The sequence below is a fragment of the Achroia grisella genome, unplaced genomic scaffold (assembly GCF_030625045.1).
Source record: "Achroia grisella isolate CSIRO2021 unplaced genomic scaffold, CSIRO_AGI_Agris_v1 utg507, whole genome shotgun sequence".
Taxonomy (NCBI): domain Eukaryota; kingdom Metazoa; phylum Arthropoda; class Insecta; order Lepidoptera; family Pyralidae; genus Achroia; species Achroia grisella.
Window position 1 is genome coordinate 932,697 of NW_026712901.1, and position 25,111 is coordinate 957,807.

Below are 25,111 nucleotides of genomic sequence, written 5' to 3' on the forward strand. Positions count from 1 at the left end.
TCACGCATATAAACAATGTTTTAGGAGCCGTTCTAGTATTACGTAAGCAGATTTATTACAATTATTTACCCCCCCCCCCCCAACGCCCTTGTCCGCAAAAGTAAGCAAAGCTCTTACCCCCTTCTCCCATGCTTACGTAAATATTTTTCAATTAATGTATTATTTTTTTTGCAAAGATAATGTGAGGGTTGCCATTCGTGTAACTCCCCTACCCCCTCTGTCATCCAAAATAAGCAAAGCAAAGCTCCGAACTGACAGTAGAATTGACATATCATAAGACTCTGTAATAGACTTACATGAACGAAGATATTTTGATTTAATTTGATGTATAAGCTATAATTACTGGAAAGTTTCATCAAAATGCGTCAAAGAGTAACATACATCCATACATCTATCCATTCATACTCACAAACTTTCGCGTTTTTAATATCAATAAGATTATATAGTAGTATTATAGCGACGTAGACTTTGTTTAAAGTCATCTACAACCCAGTTTCACCCCTTTTGGTATATTTTCTTTACTCTTTGGTTTCACCTATTTCAGCCGGCAAGCAGCTCGCTTTGTAAGCTGTTTCGCTTAAAGGGTGCAGATTGAACAGTGAAATTACAGGATAAGACGTATGGCATGTTAGTGATCTGGAATGGCAACGCATGAATGATATTATGTCCATCATGATAACGTGACGTTCTTGGTCTTATTACCATCAAAGTGCCGTCTTACATTCAGTCTGAGATATATATAATTTGGTATATCAGCGATACAAAAAATAATAATTATAACTCAGACCATTCATACAGCGTTTAAATTACTAAATTATTGGATTTTTGAAAATTATATACTGTTTTAAATTTGATGCGGTCATTATTTATACGTAAAGTTAGGAAAACTCACGGTATCTGACCAGGTTTCATTTTTTTTCGTGTTCCCGATATTTCGGCCGCCATTAATACGGGAAAACTGAAGAGTTGCGTGTAGATTGTAAATAAAATGTTTTATGAGCAGACATATTCGTCTACCTTCTTACATGTCTTCATTTGTTCCTACTATCGAAACTCGCTCGACATTCATCTCAGCATTATAAATTTGCTTCTAATATACATAACTCTAGTACATCATATTATATAGATAATTAAATGTTATTTGTTATGCAGATTAAAACCAGTTGACTTAATTTAATGGATATTATATTGAACTAATTACATAATACGAACATAATTTTAAAGGAAGTAGGTATTAAGTTAGCTAATTATTTAAAGAAACGTTAACTCATCTAAATAAATAAGAAATACACCAATGGAAATTACGGAGCTCATAAAGGCATGTTTACATTAATTAATTTATTGCAGACAGAAATTTAAAATAACTATTTATAATGGAATTCTATTATATTGTAAGTTTATCTTTATAAAGAGATTATCTACAACCCAAGATAGACCAAAATAATAGTAGATTTTAGATTTCAGATTTATTTATTTACCATGTAAAACAGATTACATGTAGCTCGCCAGTTACAAAATTGTAAGTCTATAGTAAATTAACATTAAGATAAATTAAAATTTGCCTTTGACATGTATCATTAATGTGATAAAATGAAAAAAAATATTTTTAAAATGTACTTTAAAGTTTTTCTAAACTTTTAAATGAATAAATCTTGGCTACTTTTATCAATCGATTATACGTGAAGATAATGCTTTAACGGTAGTCACTGCTTAATAGATTTTGCTAGTCTTTTAGTATAAAAAAAGACTATTAATAAATACCTATACTAAACTGTCACAACTGTACACTTCTATATTTTCTAATCTATTCTATTCTATAAATATAATATCATTTTCAATCCACCAAGGCAGAGATTCTCAATTCGACTATGTATTTTTTTATATACCTCACACCTTTTTTCTAAACCAATCTTTATTATTATTTTATTAGACGGCTGATATTTCTTCTCCCATTTAAATTTAATTAAGTTAAGTTATGATAAGTTTACACTCTTTCCTGAGGATATAAAAACCATCGCTCCTAAGAATATCCTTCAATTCTTGTCCCTGACGGGTCCAGGCAACGAACTTTGAAAAAGGGCGACCACAATAGACTATGACGAGATCTATGTAGGTCGCAGTGCTACAGATGCTACAAACATCTGATAATAGGCCAAACAATCCAATAAAAAAAAGGTGTATTTCGGTTGTAGGTGTAGATAAGGTCAGAATCCCGATAGAATGCACACGACCACGTAACTCTGACAATGGCGCTCCTAGGTAAACCGTTTGATCTTTTAGTGGGTAAGAATCCAACACACACACCCTGTCGGCCCTCAGGCGGGAGGACGATCTTCTGAAAAATTGTCAGACGTTTAAAAAAATAGTGAAGGGTGAAATTTCGAGACATAAACGCAATATCTTAGTGGCGTCACAGGCATGATTACATGATAACATGATATTTGTGGTGTAGTTAATATAGTCGATGGATTGCTAGCCAGCGTGCTTGTCATTTCATTTACATAAGAAAATGAGAAAAGGTCATACTGTCAGTATTTATGAGCAAATTACAAAAGATATTATCTCGTGCCATATTTTAGCCACGAGGTGTAATAAATTATACTTTAATGTAATTTTACATAAGGTTCATTATTATTATTAGTGCCGTGCTCTCTCTATATATTTTTAAAACTCACAAATCATAGACATTTATATACATCTTGACAGTGTCTCGTAAACAAATTGATATTTTAATTATTAGTATTGTTAAGTGGACCATGTGAGTTGTTATAATTACTTGGTGATTGAATAACGATATAAGGTGTTGTGTATCTCTTTCATTCTACAATAATAAAAAGACAACTAGATTGATTTGTTTTCTTTTTTACTGTAACTAAAACACACGTTCCGATTAGGTTACCTGAACCTATTTAATGTAACTTTATTGTATAGTATTTTTGGTAAGCAATAAAAAAACCTTATGTTTCCATTAAATACTAATATAAAATATAACTTCACGATTGTTATTTGAGATACAGTATCAAACATACATTCGAAGTTTAAATGGCGTTCTGCAAAGCGCCCTCTAGGCCATTGAACTAGTGGGCACTGTGTCGTAAGCAGTAAACAGAGTTTGTGTTATAAGTACTAGACAGCTAATATAAATAGTTAAATATTTTTTTGTATATACATACATATTATACTATAGGAAACACCCAGAGTGATACAAACAAGCATATTTAAGAATACAAATGTTTGTACCATGCGAGGAATCGAACACGCGGCTATCGGAAGTAAAGCGGTGAGCTAAACCAGTAAGTACTACAGACGCCGTCAATGCAAGAGTCCGGTTAACACTTTCGATCTTATGGGTTAATTTCTTTGACATTAAAGTTACGTAAAAAAATCTGTATCTATTTATATTAATATTTATGAAAGTTTGTCTATCAGTCTGTCGGTTACCTTACCGTGACCGATGAATTGTGACGTAAATATAGTTCGAGTAAAGACAGACTTTATCTCAAAAAAAATCGTGGGTGAACGCAGCTTAAGAGCAATCATCGATGGTACATAATTATGTTGGTCGCTATTGGCACGTGTTATAGGTCGATCGGTCGAATGTAAAAAAAAATAAAAAAAAACAATGCCAACCTTGGAGTTGTGTGCTGACACACTTAACTTTCACGTTACAGTTTTAGTTGTCTAGTTATATAGTAGTGGTTGCCCAGTGGTCAACATTTGATCCTATTTTTTTTATTTATTTAAATCTGGCAACTTCACATTATTATATAACCATACTAGCTTCAGTAACCTAACCAAAAAAAGAGAACGAAATCTTTATTCCATTTAATTTTTCCCCCATAAGGGGGTTACATTTTTACAAACTTTGAATTTATTTATATTTAATCACCAGCCTAAAAACTAAGTTTCATGATTCTAGCTTTAAAAATGATGACACTACGCTATCTGTGTACCAAATTTTAATTTAATCGATTCAGTAGTTTTGGAGTGAAAGTGAGACAAACAGAGTTATTTTCGCATTTGTAATATTAGTAAGGATTGACCCATATTATATATACCTTAAGAGCTAACATTTATTTAATATAGTGTACCTAGCTTGTTAAAAATAAAAATAGTTTTTAAATGTCCATCTGAATGATCAATCATTTGTTAAACTCATAATCATTTCTCATGGTCACCATTGTTTCTCCAATTCATTTGTTTTCTTTCAAGGATCACTAATTGTGCAACGTGATATTATGGTCATCACTACTCCTAATTGTCATTGTCCATCTAAGAATGCAGAAGCCAATTATTCATGCAATACAAGTAAACGAAAGAAACAGTATCTGAAAGTAAAATTAATTTATTCACATAGATTTTTTTTATTTGGCCTCATGACACTAGGGCTGGTAATGTACCAAGCTATCTAATTAATGATAATTCCTAGCAAGTAATAGACAGAGTAGATTATAGTTTGGTCGCCGAACAATCAACTCTAGGCTTCCCAGCTACATCAGAACTCTATTTATTGCCTGATTGAGTGTAGATCTAATAACGGTCGCTTCCAGTAGCGGTGGTCAGGTTTCCGCACTGAATATTTGTGGTCTCACATATGCTAATGGTAGTGGAAATAAACAAAATAATATAACTCTTGTAACTAATTAAATGGACTTCCTTAAAATAAAACTTAATTCTGTAAAATATATCCTAGTGAATAGTTACTGACTTCATTCTTACCTTATTATCCTTCACTATAGCGTTACTGCAGGTGTGTACACCATTCCATGTTCATGCATAAAAAAACTGTTACGTCATCACTTAATTATATATATCTTTTAAAATGTAAATAACATAACATCCGATGTTGAAACGAGAACATTATCATTGAAAATTACAAATGAAGGGCATACGTTCTTTGAAGTGAGAACGTAATTTGCAATGCGCACACGCATCTCAATTGTTCGACTTTCAGTGTTTGTTTGATAATATGGATCATTGCGTGCTAAATAAAAACCCAATGATTTTTAATATAAATTTATATTAATAATACAACACTACATTCTTATTGACTACACTAAATATAATATTATATGATTGCACTAAGAATAAGTGCGTAGCGGTTTCTATGTTGATTATAGCATGCCCCTCACCTGTTATTGTATAATTATTTATTTTAAAAAACATCTATTCAAAAGAGCAATACGTAAGTTTCTTGCTCATTTGATCTGCGTTCCGAATAAGTAGTAAAAAAAAGACTATTCAAGAGCTTCTATTGAGTTTATTTGAATAAATGTTATTTCTATTTTAATTTCTAATAAAACTATAACTAAAATAGACATGCCACCGTTCGATGTTAGAATGAATGTACCTCAGAACTCGTAAAACAAACCACGCAATATATGTATCACTAGGACCTTTACTGGACACTGCAAATTGAATAAACACATGGCAAAATTAGGCCTCAACTTAAAAACAAACTGCAGATTTTGCCAAGTGGAAGAGGAACCGCTACTATACATCCTATATGGTTGTAGCCCACTCATGTATAAACGAAATATCTGCTTTGGAAAGTATACACTTTATCCTAAGGAGATAAAAACCATCGCTCCTAAGAATATCCCTCAATTCTTGTCCCTAACGGGTCTAGCTTGTAAAAAGGACGAGCATAATAGATCTATATAGGTCTATGTAGGTGCTACAAGTCTTAGCACATGACAATAGCCCAAAACCCGCAATGAAAAGAGCAAACTACAGTTGCCACAAGAACATAGTCAGCGTTTTATAGATTTAATATGATATTAACAATGTTCCGATTAAAACTGTCCACCTACTCTATTGTAATTGTGACATTGTGGCCTCGTACATTCTTCGCGCTTCTACACTTCAGTACTTTCAATAGGTCTGTGCATTGCCTATGTCAATATAAAATTAATATTTAATATTGGATCTTCTGGTTGTAATTGAAAACAAAGTATGGAATCAATTACAACCATACAACAAACATTTGAACAAAATATTTTCACTACTTATTGTGAATGTGACCGGGAAAGCCTGTACATGGACTTGTTTTAATGTAAAAGATAGTACCTTCCACATCGGCAGCCGGTACAACGTGACCACTCTTGGGTTCCACGCTGATCTGCAGGTATTTCTTAACAGAACTGTTGTATTGCCATTCAAAGAAGAATGTGGCAGAGCCGGTCGAGCCAACGTTCTTTATAGTGAAGGGTATTGTTCGCTTATACGTAGATACAATCTGGGGAAAGGACAGAGTTATTGTTGTTGAATGAAATTTTAATGAAAAGGTAAAAGACAATACTACACAAGGCAAAATACAGTCGCGATTGTTACTGTAGGGGTACCCCGTATACCCGAAATAGGTACCCGTTTCGGGTATTGTAGTGTAATGTAATGTAAGTTGATAGATACATTCTTTATTCAATTACAGACACATAGTATATATGAGTTACAGAAAAATACACGAATAATTAAAAGAAATGGACGTGACTTTATGTGCCGCAAAGGTGGATAGGCAACCAACTCAGCATAAAGGAAAAATTTGCAGCGCTGTTATTCTGTTGGCTCCTGTACTTATACTACTAAAATTTATTATTAAAATATACATTAAGATGTATTAAACTTCGAACTCTTTATACACATGTATATATGAGATAATATATACGTGAATATGTGAAGGCATTTGCAAAACAACCACATAATTAATAAGGATTACAGATGTATTGTAGCCAGCCAAGCTCCTCCCAGAAGCTCAGAAACCTGGTATCTTTACAGGCTTTACGGAGTGACCTCATCGCAGACCGCCTTACTTCCGGTAGTCCCAGGTTCAATTCCTCACACGTTAAACATCTGAATGAAAATTAATGGAATTTGACATGATAACTGATTATATCACGAAAGGACATAGGTTCTGTTTAATCCCAAAAAATAAGCGGAAGGGGATAGGGGATGACTCTATGTGTAGACGAGTGACATTTAGTTTAAAATAAAATACAATTGATATTATATATTTTTTGAGTTCATACATTATACAGAAATAACTAAATCTGTTTTCTTTATAATAGGACTTTTGATTAATCGATAATTCATATTGTTCCAGATGATATTGGATGTTCCGGGAGCACATACAACATGGCATCCATAAATTCCTCTGGAGACCTGAAGAGCCCTGGGGATCCACCAGATAAGAAGATCACCGAAGCTGACGCAGAAAAACAACCACTGTCCGGGGTTCGTATTATTCATTTTTTAATTTTTATTACAACCACGGCGGAATTATTCGTGCATAAGGCGAGCCTGATGACATGGTGCGAGTTAGTGACATTTGTAATTGTATGTTGATGGCCTCGGTGGTCTAACCGGTGAGCACTCCGATTTACTTTGCAATGGTCGTGGGTTCGATTCCTCGCATGTTATATTTTTTCATCAGTATGATAGTTTGTATTCGTTTGGGTGTATTATACATATGTATGTATGTATTTAGAAAAAGATGTACCTATATAAGTATGTACATCAGTTGTCTAGTACCCATAAAACAAAGTCTGCTTAGATTGGGACTAAATAGCGCTGTGTGAATTATCCAGGGTTATTATTGTTAAATTTTATTTAGAAGAAATCTGACTCTATTCTATCTTATGATACTTTACATGCAAAAACTTTTGCGTTCGTAATGGAACTGGAATGATAACAAACTGGTATCTAATGTAACCAGTCAGTAATAAACACTCGTAGAAACTATCTTTGCCATTCCTGAGAGCAAATTTCGCTGTCTAATCTGATCCTACAACCAAAAAAAAAACAAGCCGCTTGGAGTCTGAAACAGATGACATTCAGGCAAACGACTTTTTACAGCCCAACGTTCATTGTTGAATTCTGAAAAACATGCCAACATGTCCTAAGTTTTTATTACGGATTACTTAAGCATCAATAAAAGTGATTAATTTAATTTTTATCGCGCTATACAGTACGTAGATAATATTTAAGTTATTTTCTTCAGATTACACTGATAATTTCACATTATTTATAATGTTATTTGGTACAATATTAGACAATGTTTATTCAAGTATTGGCAATTTGTTAATACTTAATTATCGGAATCATAAAAATGTAATAGTGATAAGTAATTTTTATAATCTGTATTTTATAAGCACGATAACATTCGACAAAGTTGATTCCGCAATTGCTTGCGTCCACAAGTGCCACGCTAAGTTACAGAGCAATATCTAGTATTCTAGAGTATCTGTGGATTAGTGCAGAAAATTTCAACATCGGTGTCAGATGGAAATGGTATAATAATAATTTATTTACCTATTTTAATATATAACTCAGATATACACACTTTCATAAATACAACTATATATCCCTCTCTAAGTCTATATAAATATACAGTCACATATTATTTTTTAATAAGCATAATTGATTTCATAGTTATTATGTACTGAGGATATTGAAACATAGAAGAAAAGATAATATTTTTCCCTAAAACTCAAGAAAGAAACTCACTTGCAATTCCCTTGGTGTTGCGGGTTCTAATGGACGGCGGTAATCAATTACCATCAGGTGTTCCGCTAGCTATGCTATAACAAAAATCTAGATCCCTTCATCTAAAAACATTATAATTTGTTAAAATATTACTTCACACTTTTTTAAAATATAATTAAGTTATTAAATAAGTGCTTAAGTTTTATTAAAAAAATTACTCCATAGTTCCAAATCTCATACAAAGATATATAAGAATGCTAGAGTATCTGTGATTCAGTGCAGTAAATATTAACATCGGTGTCAGTGAGAAAAAATTATAATAATAATCGCAGGACAATTCGCACAGCGTCATCTAGACACAAGTTGAGTAGGCTTAACTTAGGCTTAATATTTTGAATAAAACTTATTTAAAAATTTAAATATTTTTTGGCTTATGCCCCAATAAGACTACTAGACAACTGTTACAAATACATAGATTTTGTTTTTGTAAGTACATGCATATTATACATAGAAAACACCCAGATCGATACAAACAATCAAACTGTTAAATACAAAGGTTTGTACCGTGAGGAATCGAACACGTGACCATCGGAAGTAAGGCGGTATGCTAAACCGCTACCACCGAAGTCGTCAAATAAGTTTGAATAAAAATTTACTCCATAGGTCAAAATCTCATACAAAATTCTAGAAGGCAGTCTTTCTATATAGTCGCCTGCATGGACCTCTGTCTTACATATTTCAGCCGCGATACAGTTTTTTTTGTGGTCTATGTATTTGTTGAAGCGTGAGATATGGCAGTGACGCAGCAGTATAGAGCAAATTTCTGTTGTGCTGGTTCATGTATTTATATATACAATGGTAACCACTTACCGTCTGTCAGCTTCTTTACCATAGTTATAAATATCATAAAAAGGACATTTCTTTCACCTATTTATGTATAGTACAACATTATTCTTACCGCTGAAATAATATCATAATGTAATCGTATTCGTCAGGCGGGACTTGGCCTTCAGCCGCTCCATAAGTCCTTCCGCGCTTTTGTGGTGTCATCTGCACTCGCCCCCTATCGTCTGGAGAAGCTGTAAAGGCCAGCTGCGGCCAACAGCATTAGAGTAGTGTGAATTAAATCATTTGACGCCTGTCATACCACCCATGCCTTACCATTCTAAAGAATTAAAACGTCTTGCCTCTGTATCTGGTGTTTGACGACCGCGGTGGTATAGTGGTCTAGCACACCGCTTTACGACCGATGGTCGCGGGTTCGATTCCTCGCACGGAACAAACATTTATATTCATGAGTATGATTGTTTGTATCAGTCTGGGTGTTTCTATGTATAATATGTATGTATTTACGAAAAAATATTATCTATGTATTTGTATCAGTTATCTAGTACCTATAACACAAGCTTTAGCTAGCTTAACTTGGGTCTAGATGGCGCTGTGTGAATTGTCCTGAGATTATTATTAGATTATTAGATCTGGTAATTTCTCAGCAATATCTGATGAGATACAGAACATGGGAGAGTAGCTCTCGATTCTGTGGGTAAAATGAATCGTGTTTATACATATCCGTAGGCATATGCGGATTATAGATATTATAATATAACCCTTGTTCAATGATAAGGCGAATTATCATAACAAACAGTTGTAATCTATTACCTTATTGTAAATCCTATTCTACAGAGAAAATTATTTGCCCGTTAATACACACGGCTTGCTATTGTAAACTATCTATACATATAACTAAAATTGGAGTGTCTGTTTGTAATATTTAAATACTACATTTTTTACTACATACTTTTATTGGCAAGTAGCTGATGTAATAAGGAGTAACTTAGGTTACTTTTATTTTAGAAAAATAAAGTTAAATTCCACGCGGACGAAGTCGCGGGTATAGCTGGTACAATATATAATATTACCACAGATAATATAATATTACATAATATTACTAATATTATAAATGTGAAAGTAGGGATGTTTGTTACGTTTTCACGCAAAAACTACTGAACCGATCATTATGAAATGTTGTACATGTTCTTGGAGATATTAGAATGAACATAGGATAGGACTTTTTATTAAAATAGAGAAAGATACATCCGAATAACACAGACTAAAATTTCATGCGGATGATGTCACGGGCACTGCTTGTAATATTATACAGAGGTAAAGTTTGTAAGTTTGTACGTTTTTTACTAATCTCCCGTACAATTAGGTAATTCGATTTTGTTTAAAAAATGTTAAACAGCTCATTCACGAAGAATGCTATATGGTTATTAGTCCACATTACTAACAATCCCCGTCCCTCCTATTGGTGAATATTATCCCGCTACGATTAATAAAAGCGAAGCTGCAATGAGCAATACAAACAAGATGGATCGGCTCATGAATAACTCCACTCCATTCGTTTCATTTTCAACCTTCGCAAATTTGATCATATTTCTTGATACCGTTCTCAACTAAAAGGGCACCCCATTCGCCATCGTAGGTAATAGCGATTAATTTGCACTCTTTACTCTATCCTCTTTGAATCTGTTTCCCCGGAATATTTGAAATGGAAATTTCAATAGCTCTGAGATTCTCTCAAAGATTTACTCTTTCTTCTTACTTCATAAAATTTCATTCGTCATTTAAGCTACAAACTTCACGGCTCTGGATCTCACTCCCTGAACATTTGATCCCTGATTCGAGCACTTACCAATAAATACGTAAAAATGAGGAAAATGTGACACAGATATTGCGCGTATCAACTAAAATTCAATAAACAACAAAAATCATTGAATGGGATGTGACTCAAGCACAAACATAAATTTAATAAGAATTTTTCGTCACACTTCATGATAAGTTTGCAGTAACCGATAGCAACACAATATTATTATCTCGTATCAGTTCCACATTTCTTATACAGTACAAACGTAAAAGATAGTAAGTTATTTTTAGTAATATTTCATTGATTATGAGAATTTAGAAGAGGTTATGAGAATTTTGTTAACAGTACCACGTGTAGTGGTGTTTATTTTAATTCGAAAATTTTTTTATGCATGTAAATTATATACGTCATACTCGTGAACGAGTGCTGCTTGTAGAGACTGGTCTGCTCTAATCACTACGACTCATTTAATCTGATTGTGTATTTAATATTTGTTAAATTTAGTGCTAGTTGGTAATTTGCAATTAAATTTACACATTTGGTGTTACAATGACAATGAAAAGTTACAACGACTATTTAAAAGAGCAACACACAAGTTTCCTGCTTACGCTTCGTGTGATAAGACAGCTTTCCGAATGAGCGATAGATTAAAATAAGCATAAGTAAAACTATTCAAAAGTGCATAAATTAAGTTTATTTGAATAAATAATTTTCTATTCGATTTACACTTTATGTTAGTAATTGTATTTTTATTTTTAAGTAATTCATAGTACCTATATACATATGTCCGTGTCATATTGGAATCTGTGGTAATCTCTACTAACAATGCCACCACTGTAGGAATGGTGGCATTCCCACATTGGCATGGACTGGTCGGCCTTTTCCTATGCCGTAATGCTCCGTATATATAAATATTTTTGTATATGTCAACTATCATCATCATCTGCTTCTTCCTTATCCCATTTATTTGGGGTCGGCGTAATATGTTTTTCGCTTCCATTCATCCCTGTTCATATGTCAACTATATCTATATGATAAGTAGAATTATCCTCAGAGTTAGTTAAGACGCAATTTGGTCGACATAATGTTAGACGTTCGATTTTGTGTGTTTTACGAAATAATATAGATTACCATGGTGGGCCTTCAACTCACATCAGAAAAGTCTGACAGAAGAATATTATCAATTTAAATAATATCGAATTAAACAATTTTTTACTCTCCAAAGAGGTTATGGCATTACAATATGGTCTATGGTCATTATAAAGTATGTATTAAACCGTCATTAATTTGAAAACATCATAGCAGAAACTATTGTGCACCGAAACACTCAATGTAACTTATCGTAAACGTTCCGGGAAGATATATAATTACAAGCATATCGAATATACAAGATAGATATATATTTAAAATGTTTTTGTAAGTTATGAAACAAAAAATATTTTTGTCATCATATTTCTTATTGTAACTGCAAAGTGGCTGGTATACCATCACTATTTATAATTAATCCAATAGAGTAGTCTGTTCTATATTAGATGTTACACTTGTGTAAATATTTTAAATTCAACGATCATTTGTTAAGTTCGGAGGTACAACAAAGGTGCTTACGAGTGCTACCGTTATATGGAAATACATTACCTTAAATAACTAATAACCTCAAACCAAAATATTTTTATTAACGTTTAAGTCAGATATCAAATATATATTTTAATATATTATTAGAGTCTATTAATTTGGATTTCTCTGGGCAATGTTTATATAAAAATTATGAAGAAGGTAATTATACCAGATACCTTTTAAATGTAAAATTTGTATGTGGTTTTTATTCTTATATTTCTACTTTTTCAGAAGAAGGAAGAAAGATGGTGGAATACATTGATGCAGGTGGCGGTGCCGTTCTTCATAGCGGGCTGCGGGACCATCGGAGCTGGTCTCGTGCTCGGTACTGTCAAGGTATATATCTGAATCTATATTTATCTAAGTACTAAATAAACTGGAATATTAGACACAAATGGAGATAGATAATGCAAGTACTTTGATTATGGGCAAACTAATTCGTTGTCGATTTTAAATACTTCTCTTGATGTTACACCTACTCTAAAGTGCCATATGGATTACGATTTTTATCAGAAATCTAATCGTTTCTTAGACATAAATTTTATCCAAGAACTACGAAATAAAATTGAATGTAATAAGGTAAGGCATTGCCCAAAAATCGACATTATCATACTTGTATTAGCGATATCTTTTGCGTCTTCCTATTAAATAACATCTTTATAATAAATCATTCCGAGGACATCGGTTCTCCGTAAAATTTGAGGGGAGCCATTTGCGTCACTGTACTGTGTGAATTCAATACTGCTATTCATGTTTATAAAGTGACTGATTCTCATAATCTATATAATAAAATATATATGTATATATCAAAGTACTCATAAATAGATCAAGTTCTACCTTTGGCGCGACGTTTCGTTATCGTTAATATGAGATTATAGCAATAGTTTTCTTATCACAATCTTAAGATTTAATTATCGCAAACAATCTAGACTGATTATAATAATCTGTTTGTAGTACAGCTCTTAGTTCTGGGGATTTAGTATAGTTTTTGTTAAATTTATCATTATCAACAGTTTTGTGTTCTATGGTATTTTTTGCGTAACATTACGGAAGCCCGGCGGAAAGCTTTGAAATTCAGCACAGTAGCGGAATTTAGAGCGGAGTGAAATTTTTGTTCTCTTGGTTTCTATCTTTTCTATTTCTTGCTTTCTATTTTTCTTTTCTGTTTTTTAAACCAGTGAAATAGATTCACTGGATGTCTGCCTGCTAGGCGTATCGAGTTCGCAACATGGCCGTCTCTGAAAGCGCATGAAAATTTTATGCTGCATCAAAAATCTGTTGGAAATCTTGAACTTTAGCTCATGCTATGCTGCTGAATATCATCGTTTTGTGTTCTGCTCTTGACTTCTTTCTTCAATTCTTCGACGCTGACTTTTTGGAGCGACAGTTACAAGGTAAGTCTACCTTCTCTCGTCTCTTTTCTATTTGCTTGTCTTTTGGTATGTCGTATTTTACCCATTGTTTTTGTCTATCATATCCCAAGGTCTTATTGTACACCTGCATCTTTCAATATCGCAAGCGTTTATCATCTCACAGTTTGTATAGATTGTTTGAGATAATTAAGTCTAATAAGTTTATTTTAATCGTCTTTTACAAAATCACTAACAATAGAAAATGCTCAATGTCTGCTCTAATTCTGCCTTCAACTGTATAAAACAGAATCGAACACTGCGGCATTTTCTACCACTCAACCATAGATAGAGATAGATAGTGCATATATTAAATCACATATTACACCAATCTATCTTCTACCTAAATATATATAACTCAAAGGTGACTGACGTCTATCAACGCACAGCCCCAAACCACTGGACGGATCGGGCTGAAATTTAGCATGCAGGTAGATGTTATGATGTAGGCATCCGCTAAGAAAGGATTTTGATTAATTCTACCCCCAAGGGGATAAAATAGGGGATGAAAGTTTGTATGGAACTTTGTCAATTTTAAACCGATCGGGCCTTAGACTTTGCATGCATAAAGCTACTATGACGTAAGCATTCGCTAAGAAAAGATTTTGATAAATTTCACCCCTAAGGGGATAAATTAACGCGAACGAAGCCGCGGACAAAACCTAGTCCTAAATTAATGGGATCAAGAAGAAACAGAAGATCATTATATTTGACAATATACAGAATCAATTGAGAAGTATTGGCAAAAACTCAATTGAAAAGAAATTTCTTTTTTTTTATAAAGCCAATTTTTTTTCTTATATGTCTAACATTAAATAAAAATCCCGTGCATGAACAACTATTGCCGTGCGCTGATCTAAGCTCGTCATTCAATTCAATACATTGAGTGATAAAATTGTTTTCTTATTTTCAGGATTGGGATGTGTTCATTAATGTGTCAGCCATCTTTGTTTTGGTGCCATCACTTTCTGGACTTAAAGGTAAAAAATACAGCATTATCAGTAATAACTGATTCCCTGTCTATACATTGAAGATATATAAAAAAATCTCTTATATTCTGGGGATTTTATCAACGTAATAAGAGTAGAAACCAAAACAGTATAATTGAATGAGTGTTTGTTTGTATGTGCGTTTTGTGCACGCTAATCTCAAAAACAACACTGATTCGGATTCAGTTTTCACTAATGTATTGTTGTATGCTTCAATTAAAAATTTGTATCAAAAAATCGTCAAAATAAAAATAAACATGACCCCAGGACAAGACACACAGCGCCATCTAGTCCCAAGCTAAGCACAGCTTGTATTACGGACACTAGACTGAACACTATACAAAAGTACTTAGATTTTTTGTAAATATAGAAAACACCAAGACCAATAGAAACATCATACTCATGAACCCAAAATGACTGTACCGCGAGGAATGGAGCCCGCGACCGTCGGTAGAAAGGCGGTGTGCTAAACCGCTAGATCACTGAGGCCAAAAATACAATGGTGTAATAAATGGACGTCCCATGAAGACAGATATAGATATAATGGCTGTCTGTCCATACAGAAATCATCTAATGTCATAATAAACACCGAATTATAATGAATGTTTGTACTAATCTTCGAGTGTGCGACTTGTGGATGATAAAGATCTGTCATTTCCTGCAACTTTATACAATTGTGTACAATTATGGGGCTCCGACATGTACCTAGTTATTATATACCATGATATAGTAATACTATACATACTCCTATTATCTATACATTTAAAATAGACGTAGAAAATGTATAAATATAGTAAATAAATATATAACTGCGTCCGCGTGGAATTGGCGACGAATGAGGAATTTCCATTTCATCCTCAATTTTTTATACACTTTTATTGTCATATTTATTTATATTTTGTCAAGTGCCTAAAAATTAAGTTTTACGCTTCTACCTTTAAAAATGACGATACTTCCATTCAACCTTTCATCTTCCCTTTCATACCCTTACAAACCTTTTTTGCATTAAAAATCTTAGCATATGTTCTCTCTCAGGGTCTACACTATCTTTGTACCAAATTTCAATTAAATCGGTTCTGTAATTTTGGCGTGACAGCGAGACAGACAGACAGACAGACAGAGTTACTTTCGCATTTTTAATATTAGTAAGGATAATGAAGGAAGTATTTCAAAACTTACTATATAAGCTATGGAAGAGATATTATAATATTTGTATTAATTGAAATAGAAATAATATTTATACAAATTAACTTTATATAAACAGTTTTGAATAGTCATTTTTTTATTCTAACAATATTCTATGTTTATATTCTTAATAACCCATTCAAACATAGACATTTCATTTAAATCTATCCATCCCTTTAAGAGGAGTTATTTGACAAACACATGTACAAACATAATTAATCCATATGTTTATTATACGGAAACCGTTTATAATACCACCTCACAGTTCTCCCCTAATCACATTTCAAATAAGAAAATATAATACCCATACAATGTTTACAACTGTACATCTTTGTGCAGATGTCAATAGAAACAACTGATTTAAGTCGATCTATTGTTCAACTGCCAAGAGGATATAGGTAATCCCCCTATATAATTGGAATATGTTTACACACGCAATCCGAGATTGATTGAACACTTTTAGTGCATTTTGTATTGAAATAACTAACGTGCCGCCTCGAACAATGAGCAATTGTTTCTCTGTAATCCAATCTCCACATTTGTATTGAAATGCCACGGCAATTGGTTTGATGTCTCTTTGTGAATAATATTAAATTATTTATTTACATTAGTGATCGCCCAGTGCTCGAAATTCGACCATAATAAACAGACTGTAGACAAATAATATTAAATACCAAAAAAATAAAAGAAAATAAAATAATCAAAGAAGTATATGTATATGCTCGTATCAAATGCATAGTATTAGATACATGTGTAATGTATTCAATCCATTTATATAAACTACAAGTATACTAGTACAAGTGCGAAATTAGCGAAATTTCATAAAAGCAAGATCCGTAAAAGTAGTGGCACCATTAGGTTTTAGTACAAATTATTTAAAAAATTAAATTAAAAAAGTGTATTATTAGTCTACACAAAAAATTGGGACATAAAATATTTTGGTTTACGTAACAATATAACGATTATTTTGCAGGTAACCTGGACATGTGCCTGGCATCTCGGCTGTCCACGCAGGCCAACCTCGGCAACATGGACTCCACGAAGGAGGTCATCTCCATGGTTGTTGGAAATATATCCTTGGTGCAGGTGAGACGCTTTATAGAAAATGTTACAAACATTGAATTTTCTTAACAAAACTCCTCCGATCCGGCTTGTCCGACCGATTATTATAAAGTTTGGTGTGTATATTCAATAGGTCTGGAAATAGGACGCAAACTATTTTTCCATAGGTGGTCCACCCCAGGCCAGTAACGAACACGCATTGTATGTTTTACTTTTATTATTGTTTAATCTTCTTTCACAAATTTAGTTCTTATATTTTTTGCTTAGATGGCGTTGCCAAATTCGTAGAACGTATATTTTACGTTTTAAATAATATAACGTTGTAGCAATTTGTTTCTTATATAGATTTTTTTGCCTGTGTAGATATTTATAACTATTGTGGTAATTGCCATTCTATTACATTTTTTCTTGAAGTATTTTTACTTATTTCTCACAATGTGTATTTTTGAAGCAACGGCGAGTGAAGAGCTACTCTTTTATTATGCGATTAATTTTAATATTTTTATTATATTCTTTTGTAATATCTGTGTTGAAGGCGTATATATATATATCCAAAATATTGTATATAAAACCTATAGAGTTATAGCAACCTGTAATATTTATTGGAATTTCGCTGCCATATCTCACCCTTCAACCGATATAACAACTGTAAAAAAACCTAGTGTTTGATACTACGATGATGACAAACAAGCATTCGGCCCATCTGAATAGTAAAACGTAACACCATAAGGTGTCACGTGCGCGTTGCCGACCATTCAGAAACCTTAATATACCCTTCTTGAAAAACTCCATGCTGTAGACTCGTGAGAAAACCTCGACAGGTAGTTAATTCCAAAATCTAATGCGAGATGTGAGGGGAAGCTCATCTGAAACCGCACTGTTCGAGACCACTTAGGTCCCAGCGTGTGGGGATAAATTCACTGTCGATGGTGATCTTATTATGTTTTCGTTTCTCTTTCTCCTTTTTGAAGAACATTTGTACTTCCAGGTGCAAGCTATAGTAGCGGCAACGGTCGTGTCCATGTTCGCAATAGTAATAAACACCATAGCTGATGGAACTGTCAACGGCAACTACATCTTACTCATCATAGCTTCAGCTGTATTCACCGCAACAACCACTTGTTTCGTATTAGGTAAGCTAGACACCAATAATGCAAATATTATATTGAATGGAATAGCAAATATTAAAGATATGAGCACAACTCATCCCAAATGGATTTACACACAAGGCCCCGGCCCCGCTCGACCGCAGCTTGACCATGGGCTGAAGCATCCCCGAGTATTACTACTACCAGGCTATCAGAGACGATCGTCTTGGAGATTTTTGGGAGAGGCCTTTGTTCAGCAGTAGACGTCCTCTGGGCTGAAATGATGATGCACAACTCGTCCGTTCTGTTCGTAGTATTAACAGACACTTACTGATGATCCTTCTGATAGTAAGCGAAATTTGTACATGAACAACTACTGACAGTGTTTGACAGGGGGCAAGGAGTTTGATAGTAATGTGGACTGTTGACCAAATTGCTAGCCCTATACTTCACGCGGCTCCATTTGGTAACCATCGTTTTTGCGACAATTGTATCGGCTTCATCCAGAGGACTTCACTAGTTTCGACTCGCATAGTGCGAATATTCTCTGTAAATAGTTAAAAAATATATTTTACTTATACACTATAAATAAACTGAAATAAAAAATTGTAAAATAATACATGACGTTAACCATCTCGGACATGCTCCAATGTTTTAATAAGCACAACAAAGACAGGGAAGCATGTCCTTGTTCGAATGTGGCAAAAAACGTATTGTAGGTAACATTATACGTAAATTATTTTTACTATATCTGTAGAGTTCATAACAGAAATTTCAAAACGTCTACAAAAAAAATATGTTAAAACGAATTTGTCATAATTCCGATTCTTTTATTTATATTTCAAAATAATGTTAACCCAGGACCATTTACCAGACTACGCAGAGTTTATGTTTGTGGGTACTTAACGATTGGTGAAAATTAATACATAAATTTTTCTTATAAATAGAAAACACCCCGACCAATACGGTTTGTTCTGATCTGAGTGTTCTTACGCTTAAATACAAATGTTTGTCGTCGTGGGAGGAATTGAACCCAGGACTATTGTAAATAAGATAGTGTGTTAAACCGCTAGAACACAAAGTTTGTGTAGATTTTTGGCACGTTTAATATTTGATATTTTAATACATTAAAGGCGATTTCCCAATATTTGTAATATTAGACTTAATGCTGTTAATTACGATACATACGATATTTATGTGTTTCTTATGTATCATTTTTTTATTCCAGATTTCGTAATGGTCCTCGTGATATATGCTTCCCATAAGTTTAAAGTGAACCCGGACAACGTGGCGACACCGCTGGCGGCTTCCATCGGAGATATTGTCAGCAATTCAGTTCTAGCAGTGACTGCTCAGTACATGTACGAACAAATACGTGAGTATTCATTTATACATGAATTTTTGCAAAAAGTTTGCAACTCAAACATATCCTTGGTGTACAACATCTTCGTGTGATGTAACTTTATGTATGGCTCTAAATTATTTATGTAATATTAAGTACACGGGCATCTTACCCCATCAATGCTCGTCTGAACAATTTCACTATATCAATTTGTATTAAAACCATTAAAACTAACATATAACCCACTTACTCACTGAAATTTTAAAATCCATTACTATAAAATATAATCATTAGTCTTAATTAAATTTGTCGTTTTCTTATTAACTAGTAACAGATTACATAAAATATTAAATTTCTTTTTCTTTCTTTCCTCTTTACCATAAGAGCCTCATAATGAAGACAAATCAGGTAAGTTGGCATGTAGACTAATTATGATTCTACTCAATCAAGTTCATTACCTGCAACATAGAAAAATGCATATGAGCAATAATATTTTTCTAAGTCTATAATAAAACGCATACGCATTTCTATACGAAGTATAGAAATTATTAATTACTTTATTTCAATTAAAGAATCACTTACGAAGTTTACAAAAGATATGATGCCAATAAGTATAATAGTATAATAATAAAAAGATTGATAAATAAATTACTATTTACACTCTAATATCAATTTGAAGACACTGTTAGGATGGAACAAGATAAAGTATTGTAAGAGTGATAACATCTCTACTTGATAACATGTTCAATTACACTGAAATCAGCACTAACACTAACAGCAGCATAGACAAATTATTGTAAATGAGGCATAAATCATCTTAGTACTCTGGAATGGCAACGATCGAGTGGTATATCAGGTGCCACATGATAGTGTGATACTCATAGTGCCGTTCAAGTATATGATAGAGATATTAAGTAAATATATAGTAGTAAACACAATTTATTCTCTATTTCATTACAGTTTCACCTAAGACATAACTGTTGTTTAACAAAATACTAATTTTAAATGAGTTGAATATACTTTTTTATTCCACAACCAAGCCTAATAGTATATAGGCGATGGCGACAGTTACTGCTTACAATCAGATGGACCGTCAGCTTGTTTGCCGTTTCATTAGAGTCATGTGATGGCAATAGTACTCCTCATTTGTTGCTCTTTCTCAGCGTTAATGAAATGCTACAGTGCCCTGAACGTCAGCATTTTTGATTATTCCTATATTATTCTCTCCACAGAGGTATCACTGTGGCAGCCCATCGTTCTCATGTGCGTGTATTACTGCATGCTACCGATGTGGATCTTTGTTGTATGGAGAAACAGGTACACCAAGAAGGTCCTCACCACTGGTTGGACGCCTGTCATATCAGCACTCTTCATTAGCGGGTATGTCACTAAAGTCATTTAATTATAATTTATATTCCTGTTATTATTTAGAGAATATTTCATATCTTACTAGACAATGTTCTTTGTCATGAATCTTCCTTTACTTAAATGGAGAAAATTGTTCTACTGTTTTTCTAGAATTTATTTGTGTTTAAATTATGCTCGGCTAGGCTACAAAATTTAAACCAACTAAAAAAATGTCTGATTTTAAAAATCTCTAATTGCGGATTAGTTATCTAGTCTGCCAATTTACCTTTAATTTATCAGCAGCATACCACAAATCAAGTGATAAAGCGATCTTAGAGGAATATAGTATTATAATTGATGTAATTTATTTAATCCACAGTATTGGAGGAATCGTCTTGGATCAAGCTGTTGACCAATATCCCGGCTACGAGGTGTTCCAACCAATCGTCAACGGCATCGGAGGAAACCTCGTCTGCGTACAGTCGTCTCGCCTCGCTACCCACTTGCATCAAACAGCTATTCCTGGTGTGCTACCCGAGAATACCAGAATCGTTGAATGGCCATGGAAGACTTGGTTCTTTGGAAGTAAGTTCTTCTTTATTTTATTATTGTACACTTTGTATAAAGTCATCTGAGTGAGTGTCTCTGTTCCTGCGCGTTCTTTCCTATTCCTAGTGTTATCATCGGATTTTTTAATCTGTGATTCGACGGCAATGAAAATACTAGATACAGACTTGGCGGCTTGGAGGCTTGACACCATAGTTCTGAACAAGGGTAATGTATGAGTTGAACCGTTCCTATGGACTATGCTTCAACTCGTGGTACTAACACTTAATACACTACTCACAGTATATACTAGATTATGGCCACGTTTATCAGGTGGGCATATTTTCCGGTCTCACTGGCCCGGTAAATTTTTTGCCGGCATTAAAAAAAATGAAAAATAGTATTTTTCTTCATATTATTTACATTCTTTGCTAAATACACTGCTATTCTATTCCAGCTCCTGCTGCAAAGGTGGCCCGCATGTTGTTGATTCTGGCTGTGTTTGGACAAAGCATATTCATGGTGGTAGCCGATTTCGTCTACCAAGGTCTTGTGACCATACAAGTCGCGTTTGGTGTTACCTATCTGCTCTGCTCCTTATTACAGGTTCGGATTATATATATATATTTCACAATATATTGTTAACAATTACATTAAGCAATATAGATGTTTGTCGTTGAGAACGGAACTAACATAAACTGTTTTTCAATGGTCAAATATTTAAACAAAAAACTACCTATAACATGTTTACATAAATATATTTGTTGTAAATAGATAAAACACATTTGTTGTAACATTTAATACTGTTATACATAGTTATAACATTTTAAAGAATTCTAATAAATTAGTTTCTATATAAAACTAACCCAAATCACATGACTGAACTCAATATCAATTACAAGCAAATCAAGACTCCTTTCTAGATTTGATTATAATTTATACATAGTTTTGTCCTGTGATTTGGCTCGGTTTTGTAAAGAAATTATTTTGTTGATTACTGCCAGCAGTATGAAATAGTAGCCATTTCATTGTTTCTTATGTTTTTGTTCGAACAATACGTTAAATTCTGTTTCTTAGTTCGTTAGTTAGTAACATCAATTAAGAAACATGAGTAAACAAAGATTTAACATTTAACATGTTTAAGATTTAACATGTTTGTTTTTTGTAATGTTTCTTTTTGTATGTTGTAATGTTTTAACATGTTTTAAGATTTAACATATTTCTTTTCAGGTTATGGTGCTACTATACCTAGCATACGTATTCATTCACTTAATGTGGAAGAAAAAGAAGGACCCAGACAATGCAGCTATACCATATCTTACTGCTTTAGGTGATCTCCTAGGCTCGGTGTTCTTAGGTCTTGCGTTCTTTATATTATCCATGTTTGGCATGCAGTACGGTAACAACGTCCAGTGATTCTTTTTAACGCTATGAAATGGTAAACGATATAACGCGCGAAAGCTTTTTCAAGCCTAAAAATACCAAATCAACGAGGACTGTTGATGGTATGCTGCAAAATATAGTTTTGCGTACAATTATACAAAGTAGAAGACATTATACGGAAAAAATGAGAATGGAATGAATAGATGAATATTTGCAAATATAAATATCTTACAATCAGACCATTAGTATTTGACTTTTAGAAAAATTTTAGCATTTGGTTTTAATTATTGATGAAATACGGTATTATATGGTATGCAGTATTAATTATAAAAACACCTGTAGGTGCTCTGTGCCAATAATTATCCAGCAAGTTTATGTGGACGATACTTTCTAGGAACATCTTTATTTTTGCATGTTGGCTTTGAAGATTGCAAATTTTATGATGGAATAGCCTAATTATGATGATAAAGTGCATAACTGTATGTAATATTGCTTGGTCTTGTCGTAATATTATGTGTAATATTACTTGGTCTCGTGTAACAAATATGATGTTAAGTGTGGCAAACTATCTAAATGAGAGTGCCTCAATCTGTGATATAAACCCAAAAATGTGATTTATTGCAATTACTATCGTTTTAAAGTTTGACATCATTTTTATCGAGCTGGACAATAAATGTACTGTTTCGTGTCCAACTATTGTTGTCAGCACAGGACAGAATGAATTGTCTATGGCCATGCTATGTAGTAACTCATTTTACTTATCATGTTTCTGAGTTATAAGCGTAACATTTGTATTAATTCCATTGCTTTATACAACAGGTCGTTACCAATTAAAATTTGTTTTTATGTCAACTGTAAAATAACTAGATAATTTCACTCTCGATTATTTTTCTAGACTCGTACTCGTACATATTGATATGCAGAATTGCTTTTAGAAAATTGTAGGTAAAAATATGTAAATAATGTCAGTGTAATGATTAGGAAAACGGTTAAAATTACCAGTTACTTAAATATTGTGATATAGACTTTTGTTACAGCGGATATAATATTTCTGAAACGTTTAGTGTACCTATTAAAATGAAAAATGTAATCAAAATAAAAGGAAATAAACATTAGTTAATGATAATAATTAACCCGGAGTCCTTTTAATAAAATCTGGCGGCCTAGACTAAGGATCGTGAAAAATGTAGATGAATATATAATTTTAGCAATAATGAAGTAAAGACTATTTTACTTTGTCACCTTAGTAATATATATGAAATTATTGTTTTGCCAATTAAATCTGTATATCGAATTGTATGAATATTTCAGATATAACAAGAAATAATTCCTATAGATGTAGTAATAGTAGAGAAAAATGAGTACAATAAAGCAATTATTTAGTATTAATTTAGGAAGCCTAAAATTTTAATTAGGTAACTTATTAAAACTACTACCAATTAAATAATGCAACCGATTAGTGTATAAGAAAGCTGTTTTAAAATGATTGTTCTATTGAAGCAATTTTCATTATGTGATTGTCTTTTGTTGAAGTTTCGTCGCAATAAATAATTGTATTTATTACTAAAATTCTAACACCGTGAAAGAAAAATGCTTCTCTTAACCATTAGATAAAAGAATCATAGGTACTCCATTGAAAACACCCAGAAATAGATCATTAAAGAACATAATGTCTTAAAATAAAACAAATAAATATTGCTCTGAATATAAAGTAAAAAAAATTAACAACATAATATATAAGGTATTTGTAAAACCATAAAAGGAATAAATAATAGCTCTGGATGCAAATAGTCTAACACTTAATTCCATAGCTAATTGAAGTATAATCATAGATACATTACAAATATTGTGAAATTCAGTGCTTTTACTTAACATAACAAAGACGTTTTTTGCACTACGAAATTGTATTCGCTTTTGTAGTAACAGTATCTATAGTAAAGAAATAGCCTTCTGGACCCCATAACGAAGTCTAATAATACAAACTGTATTTAATTATTTTTCCTGAAAAAACCTTGTTC

General features: G+C 32.9%; 1 protein-coding gene across 4 annotated transcripts in view; it reads left to right on the forward strand.

Moving 5' to 3' along the window:
• LOC131846229 (solute carrier family 41 member 1) overlaps nt 1-23,238 on the forward strand; it is a 76,318-nt gene extending 53,080 nt beyond the window's left edge. For all 4 annotated transcript variants that reach the window (XM_059195483.1, XM_059195482.1, XM_059195485.1 and 1 more), the window contains 10 exons: nt 7,100-7,230; nt 12,974-13,078; nt 15,065-15,131; nt 17,299-17,411; nt 18,376-18,520; nt 19,704-19,850; nt 21,050-21,197; nt 21,544-21,749; nt 22,168-22,316; nt 22,941-23,238. In XM_059195483.1, coding sequence (XP_059051466.1) covers nt 7,100-7,230; nt 12,974-13,078; nt 15,065-15,131; nt 17,299-17,411; nt 18,376-18,520; nt 19,704-19,850; nt 21,050-21,197; nt 21,544-21,749; nt 22,168-22,316; nt 22,941-23,126 — 1,397 coding nt within the window. In that variant the 3' untranslated portion in view covers nt 23,127-23,238. The remainder of the gene's footprint in view (nt 1-7,099; nt 7,231-12,973; nt 13,079-15,064; nt 15,132-17,298; nt 17,412-18,375; nt 18,521-19,703; nt 19,851-21,049; nt 21,198-21,543; nt 21,750-22,167; nt 22,317-22,940) is intronic.
• Nucleotides 23,239-25,111: the final 1,873 nt, after the last annotated feature.